At 43.5% G+C, this 7793-nt stretch overlaps 1 protein-coding gene across 1 annotated transcript; it reads right to left on the reverse strand.

The window, feature by feature from the left end:
* Nucleotides 1-5930: 5930 nt before the first annotated feature.
* Nucleotides 5931-7281, reverse strand: gemin7 (gem (nuclear organelle) associated protein 7). The gene is made up of 2 exons (XM_023982670.2): nucleotides 7164-7281; nucleotides 5931-6947 (listed from the first exon to the last, which is right to left on the reverse strand). The coding sequence occupies exon 2, from the start codon at nucleotides 6928-6930 to the stop codon at nucleotides 6544-6546; it is 387 nt and encodes a 128-aa protein (XP_023838438.1). The 5' UTR covers nucleotides 6931-6947; nucleotides 7164-7281; the 3' UTR covers nucleotides 5931-6543.
* Nucleotides 7282-7793: the final 512 nt, after the last annotated feature.

A 7793-nucleotide genomic window follows, 5' to 3' on the forward strand; every position in this document is an offset into this window, starting at 1 on the left:
TTGGTTCCAACCGCAGTGTCTTTGTGAGACGCAAAGTAGGTGAACGGATGATCTCCGGATGTGTGGTTCCCACTGTGAAGCATGGAGGAGGAGGTGTGATGGTACTTTGCTGGTGACACTGTTAGTGATTTATTTAGAATTCAAGGCAGACTTAACCAGCATGGATACCACAGCATTCTGCAGCTTTACGCCATCCCATCTGGTTTGCGTTTAGTGGGACTATCATTTATTTTTCAACAGGAAAATTAACCAACACACCTTCAGGCTGTGTAGGGGCTATTTGACCAAGAAGGAGAGTGATAGTGCTGCATCAGATCACCCGACCTCAACCCAGTTGAGATGGTTTGGGATGAGTTGGGCTGCAGAGTGAAGGAAAAGCAGCCAACAAGTGCTCAGCATATGTGGGAACTCCTTCGAGACTGTTGGAAAATCATTCCAGGTGAAGCTGGTTGAGAGAATGCCAAGTGTGCAAAGCTGTCATCAAGGCAAAAGGTAGCTACTTCGAAGAATCTAAAATATGTTTTGATTTGTTTAACACTTTTTTGGTTATTACATGATTCCATATGTGTTATTTCATAGTTCTGATGTCTTCACTATTATTCTATTATGTAGAAAATAGTAAAATGAAGAAAAACCCTTGAATGAGTAGGTGTGTCCAAACTTTTCACTGGTACTGTGTAGTGTAGATTGAGACTGCAGTCTGTCTGGGGAGGGGGCTGGTGGGCATGAGTGCGTGTGTGAGTTAAATTATAAGCAATTAGGTCTGCCTTTTGAAAACCCACTTTTGATGATGTGAAGAGAAAAAAAGATGAGTACAGGAAGGAGAGTAGAGGGGAGAATAACTGTACTGTAGTGTAGCAAGGACTGGAGGATAAGGGGCTTTGGAGTGAGGAGGAGGGACTGAGTGTCGGGAACCGTCCTCCCTTCCGTTCTTGTGGGAAGCTTAATATCAGTGTAGCGCTCCAGTCACAGACACAGCGTTAATGACCACAGGAAGAAAAACCTTTAAATGTATGCGATTCTGCCCCTGATTAAATAGCTTTTACGAGACTGCCACTTCTCAGTGCCAGGGCACTTTCCCTTGTAGATAAATTACCAGACATCTCCTTCGCAACTCTGTTAAAATAACCTGATTTAGTCATTTAAGGGCATGCAAGAATGTCTAGGGCATTCTTGCTCATCGAACAGGAATGTTATTCAACATAACATGTTGAAAAAAAGAGCCTTTGGCATAGCATGGTCAGTCCTGGGCCATCGCCCACACCGAGCTCCAACAGGAAACCATTTCTCAGATATTGCCTGTCTACTTCCTGTTTTTGTCTAATTAAAGGATTATTGCAGCGAGATCCTGACAGCCTGGAATGGTCCGTTAATACTGTTGGACCTGTTGTTTTCTGGCCTGGACATCTGCAATGAGGTTCAGGAGTGGTTGGGAGACCAAGGAAGGTCCCAACATGACTGGAAATATGAAACGTATTTACCTTCCCCTGGCCTTTGAACATCCTAAATGTGTAGAGGACAGAAATATGGAGGACTCCGTTTAACCCTTTTGGAGGGTTGGATGAACCCATTGTCATCATGCTTATCCACAAACTTAATAAAATGCCAGCTTTGCTTTCCTGCCCTCCTCTGATTGGCTGGGGAGTGAACTTCATTGCTTGTGAAGCGATTCAATCATCAGTTGGGAGCTCTGTTGGTGGGTCATCAGCATCATAGACAGTCATTAGCAGCATCTTCCTGTGTTTAGCCCTGTGGGAATGGGAGTGGGCCAGTTAGGGCTCTCTAGGCTTTGATGTAGATAAATGAAGATAACTTTAATCGCTTACTAATTAGTAAACCCCCTTCTTCATGTTTTCCTGTCTAGACTGAGTACATGCGACCCCCTCCCATCCTTCCCTATAAGGTCACTCAGGAAGCAAAACTATGTTCCCCTACTTTACTATGATGTGTTGGAAAGCAGTTAGTGAGCTGCTGATATGCTCAAACCGTAGACCGTATATAAACACACTCAAACCTAGGGAAGAAAGAGAAGTTGGAATTTCAAGTCATTTATGATTCAGTCTAAATAGTTGAACATGTTTCATATACACAGCCAACGTACTCAGACTCTACTGATCGATGCAATATTTCCTGGGAGATGTTGGGTTCAGGAATACATACTCTGTACAGATATAGTATTATATGGTATATTATAAATGAGCAGGCTTGAGACCTCCTGGTATGAGTGGTATTATTTGGGTTTGGGGCCCAGACGTCTACTTGCCTGGGTCTATCTGCTGGCATGGTCCCCTGCCTGGGTCTTTATCTCCCTGGCCACTTGAGCCGGGGAAGTGAGCCTGTCCCTCACAATCACTGGAGCTCCTCCAACATACCCTCACAGGCTAGTCAAACAAACCTGGGGAATGCCGCCTAACCGTGACTGAGTCAGTCCCCCCTCTGTCTGCCGCACAGCGACACAATGGGCACATTCCAGTCAACATCCCCGGCGGCCTAAGGAGCCACCTTCTCAATCTCCTGTATGGAGAAACCAAACAACAGCATGTATGATAGAGGGCGCTACGACCCAATCACCACGGTGTTTTTCATATTATTCTAATCATGTCCAGTTTTTTGTTGTTGTTGGTACTTTTACCCCTTTTTCTCCCCAATTTGTGCCATCTCATGTACACCGAACGACATTCAGATGTGAGCTCAACACAGCCCTATGGTGGATTCAGAGTGTAAGACAAAAATGAGACACATTCAAGAGCTGACAATGCCCTGGGTGTTACAGTAAAAAGCATACATGCTTTGCTATCTTATTTAACCTGTATTTATCCAGATTAGCCTCAATGAGATCTAATATTTTTTTTTTCACCTCGTCCACGACAGCAGCAGGGTGTAGTCTGAAAAATGTATCTCTATATGCTTTGAGTCCTCGACCTCATGCCTTATGTCAGCCAGTACTGATGAGTAATAATCGGAATAATTTCTCAACCCCAGCGCTCCTAAACCAAAAACAAAAGACTGAATCGGTGAACCCCTTATGAGGCAGTCATAGAAGGAAAACACATACATTCCTTAGAAGTAACTGCCCAACAGTTTTAATGGAGGAAATTATGGGCAGGGTATGATTAAGTGGATGTGGCCATCTATTTTTGTAAGTTATCACAGACACTTGACAGGAAGTGAGAGGGCCACAAACAGGAAGGAGCGTAATGTGCTTCCTGTTGGCTGATGGTGTGACAGGGCAGATTCCTTGTACCATCGTGACAGCCCCTCTCCGCTTGTAACACCTGCGCACAGGGATGTTTTTCCACTTGATTCAGAGAGAAGCAGACTGCCAACAAAGAGAAACTCAAGAGTAGATAACATTGAGAAACAGTGTGCCCACTATGCAACAAATGAGGCAGACCACCAGATTCAGTCCAACGCACAAAAAGAGGATTTTCATAGTGACTATTCAACCTCTTCTCACTCATAGACAGTAAACACACAGCAACTAGATGTAACGTCTAGCTCTATTGTCGATACACTACTGCAACAAGATTAACACTCAGACCACGTGTTTCACTGAGCTTGAATGGGACGCACATCAAGGAGAGAGTGCGGGCTGGGAGGGAGTTGAGCGCTGCTGTTGCTGCCTGGGAATATGAAATTAACATTGGTCGTCCTTGAGGGCTTCCTGATTTAATCACAAGGGCCCAATAACGTCACAGGATTTCACTCATACTTTAGAGGGGGGGCTGGACGGTTATGACTCACCCTCTCATTGTTGACTGTCTCCACAAAGCGGTGGGTATCATTCAGGCACAACAACAGAGGGAGACTGTGCACTGCACACCGATTACCTAATGCATTCCAATAAAATGATTTATTGGAGACCCACACAAAACGCACCTTTTAGGAAGATTAAATATTACTGATGCCTCGTCATAAGAAGGGCGTTTCGTGAGGATGATGAATCCTGACCACTACTGATAACTCATCAGGTCTGTTTCAACGGACAAACGTGTAAACTAAGATATTATATTAATCCATACACAAAGTATGTAGAGATTTGACCTTAAACAGTCACTTATACTTGTTTAGCTCACTGTAGGCTTTCTTATTCATTTGTGAATATTCTATTTGCAGTCTTAAAGATTGGGCAGTCGAGATCATTTAGGCTAGGTCTACCTTCTCATCCATATTAAATTTAGAAAACCAGAGGTTGCAATATAATCTGTGCTGACTGGCACAATACTGAAAGGTAGGCCTACATGTCAGGGTCTAATCAAAATATATACAGTGTGGAGAACAAGCATTTGATACACTGCCGATTTTCCTACTTACAAAGCATGTAGAGGTCTGTAATTTTTATCATAGGTACACTTCAACTGTGAGAGACGGAATCTAAAACAAAAATCCAGAAAATGACATTGTGTGATTTTTAAGTAATTAATTTGCATATTATTGCATGACATAAGTATTTGATCACCTACCAACCAGTAAGAATTCCGGCTCTCACAGACCTGTTAGTTTTTCATTAAGAAGACCTCCTGTTCTCCACTCATTACCTGTATTAACTGCACCTGTTTGAACTCGTTACCTGTATAAAAGACACCTGTCCACACACTCAATCAAACAGACTCCAACCTCTCCACAATGGCCAAGACCAGAGAGCTGTGTAAGGACATCAGGGATAAAATTGTAGACCTGCACAAGGCTGGGATGGCTACAGGACAATAGGCAAGCAGCTTGGTGAGAAGGCAACAACTGTTGGCGCAATTATTAGAAAATGGAAGAAGTTCAAAGATGACGGTCAATCACCCTCGGTCTGGGGCTCTATGCAAGATCTCACTCTGGGGCATCAATGATCATGAGGAAGGGGAGGGATCAGCCTAGAACTACACGGCAGGACCTGGTCAATGACCTGAAGAGAGCTGGGACCACAGTCTCAAAGAAAACCATTAGTAACACATTACGTCGTCATGGATTAAAATCCTGCAGTGCACGCAAGGTCCCCCTGCTCAAGCCAGCGCATGTCCAGGCCCGTCTGAAGTTTGCCAATGACCATCTGGTCTAAACTCCACTCGCCGTGTTTGGAGGAAGAAGAAGAGGAGTACAACCCCAAGAACACCATCCCAACGCTGAAGCATGGAGGTGAAACATCCTTCTTTGGGATGCTTTTCTGCAAAGGGGACAGGACGACTGCACCGTATTGAGGGGAGGATGGATGGGGTCATGTAGCGCGAGATCTTGGCCAACAACCTCCTTCCCTCAGTAAGAGCATTGAAGATGGGTCGTGGCTGGGTCTTCCAGCATGACAACGACCCGAACACACAGCCAGGGCAACTAAGGAGTGCCCCGTAAGAAGCATCTCAAGGTCCTGGATGGCCTAGCCAGTCTCCAGACCTGAACCCAATAGAAAATCTTTCGGAGGAGCTGAAAGTCCGTATTGCCCAGCGACAGCCCCGAAACCTGAAGGATCTGGAGAAGGTCTGTATGGAGGAGTGGGCCAAAATCCCTGCTGCAGTGTGTGCAAACCTGGTCAAGACCTACAGGAAACGTATGATCTTTGTAAATGCAAACAAAGGTTTCTGTACCAAATATTAAGTTCTGCTTCTCTGATGTATCAAATACTTATGTCATGCAATAAAATGCTAATTAATTACTTAAAAATCATACAATGGGATTTTCGTTTTAGATTCCGTCTCACAGTTGAAGTGTACCTATGATAAAAATTACAGACCTCTACATGATTTGTAAGTAGGAAAACCTGCAAAATCGGCAGTGTATCAAACACTTGTTCTCCCCACTGTATAAAAAAAAAAAAAAACATGACACTGAAAGACGACGTGACAACTGAACGTGAATATTTCATTCGGTGTGGAATACGACAAGCTCGATACTACCACCCCTTTATCTACAACATATAGCCTACTTAATGAACACATTGTCAAATTCAATGCAAGTGACAGAATGTTTATTCAAAGTAAAAAAAAAAAATGCATATGCCCATTGGTAAACATATCTCAGCAACAGATCTTATGAAAAGGAAGACAAGAACCACATTGTCCTGTAATCACAAAATAATGGCAAGATTCAAGTTTCCAGACAATTATATCCAATTTCCACCTGAAGACATGTTTGTTTCCATCTCTTCCTAATGAAATGGACTGGACAGCTGAGTCAGAGAACCTGGTGGTATGGGTGCCCCCCTGACATACCGGTTGTAAAGACAGTGCTGACATCTCCCTCCAGTGGAGGTACATTGAATTGGAAACTACGAAACAAAAATCATAGACATATGGTATATCAGTGTTCTCAATACCTGGCTGGCCACATAAACATAACATATGGCAGTGACAAGTCTACCTCTTACTCAAAGTAACAGAATAATACATGGTAACATCTTACTACATATTCACCCAGACAGAACACTGTGTAGCAATGGAACTGTTATCATTGACTCCCCAAAACCAAATTAGAAATAACAGTTCAAATCAGATTCAGTTTGTTGGATATCTACTCAAAACCAGCACAAATAAGTGAACAGCACAAATTGGTGAAAAGCACTGTTCAGAGATCAAACGAGTATGAAATGACATCCTGGCACCTGAGCAGAGCTTCTTTCTGCACCCCAATGGGAGTCTGTAGTTCGGAAACTTGGAAGTTGAGCACGTCAATGTCCGACGCTCCAAACTTCGCCTCAACCTTGACTCTCTCGTACATGTGGAATTGCACCTGCTTATTGGTCATGGCTATGAGCGTTCTCAGGAAGCTTTCTCTCAAAGCCGACCGTGCACGCTGCTCTTCTCCAATTTCGACAGAGTCAGTCCCTGTTTCAGTCGAAGCTGAAATAGTAGTTGGACACAGCGCGACGAAACGGGGTGAGTTCGGGTCGAATCCGCGGCCATTCGGATCAGGTCCTCTCGGGAGGCGAAGCACTGTCACGAGCGTACTCATTTCGAGTTTTTGTCGCTCTGCAATCACAAATTACGACAGATGTTGGCATGATGTGCAAACAAAGTTAGTAGATTAAATTGAAGCTAAAATATAACGACACTAGTTAGCCGTGTTTACTCTGTTTTAGTTGACTGTGTTGACATTCACTAGTTAGCCAGCATGCTATGTAGAGCAAAGCTAGCTAGTTTATGTTCATAGCTAGCAAAGCGAAGTCACTCGTATTTAATACTTACCGACTCAGAGTAAGCAGATTATCTTTGAAGTTGGCCAAAGAGAACGTTTTATGAGGTTCGTTTGAGTATGCACGCTGTACATTTTGTTGTCCCTCTGTTAAATGTGACCGGAAAATGTAATGTATTTTATCTTTGGTTCCGCAGTAGGCAACTCGACACAATCTTTGACACTGATGCCGCCTAGCGAATAAATGAGGGAGCACTCTAAAGTCGATGTGCACTGTACACCAAGGTAGTAGGCAGGCTGTGACTGTAGTTAGGCTGCTGGGGCAATGTGATGCATTTAGCTAGCCTGTTTTACTGTAATGTTTGTATAAAAAAGAAATCACTCCTCCTACTTGATTGATCATACTACTGGATCAATGAGCTTGCTCCACTGAGAAATGATGAGTCAAATTGAATTAGACATTGTTGAATGTTAAATAATGTGGGCTATGTTCAGATTCAGGTGACTATAAAAACGATGAAACATTTGAATGTAAATAATTGCAGCTTATAACGAGGGGGGCTTCAAATTACTTTTCAAAGTGTGTGTGTGTGTGTGTGTCTTTTTTGGCCTCACCCGTCTGAGCGGTCGCCTGTGAATGCCCTCACCCGCTAGTACGCTGAAGCTGATTCTTAGGTTTTGAT

This window comes from Salvelinus sp. IW2-2015, linkage group LG4p, assembly GCF_002910315.2.
Source record: "Salvelinus sp. IW2-2015 linkage group LG4p, ASM291031v2, whole genome shotgun sequence".
Taxonomy (NCBI): Eukaryota; Metazoa; Chordata; class Actinopteri; order Salmoniformes; family Salmonidae; genus Salvelinus; species Salvelinus sp. IW2-2015.

What these genes read in the sequence shown, in the direction of transcription:
- gemin7 (XM_023982670.2), bottom strand. Translation starts at nt 6,930, where the DNA reads ATGAGTACGCTCGTGACAGTGCTTCGCCTCCCGAGAGGACCTGATCCG.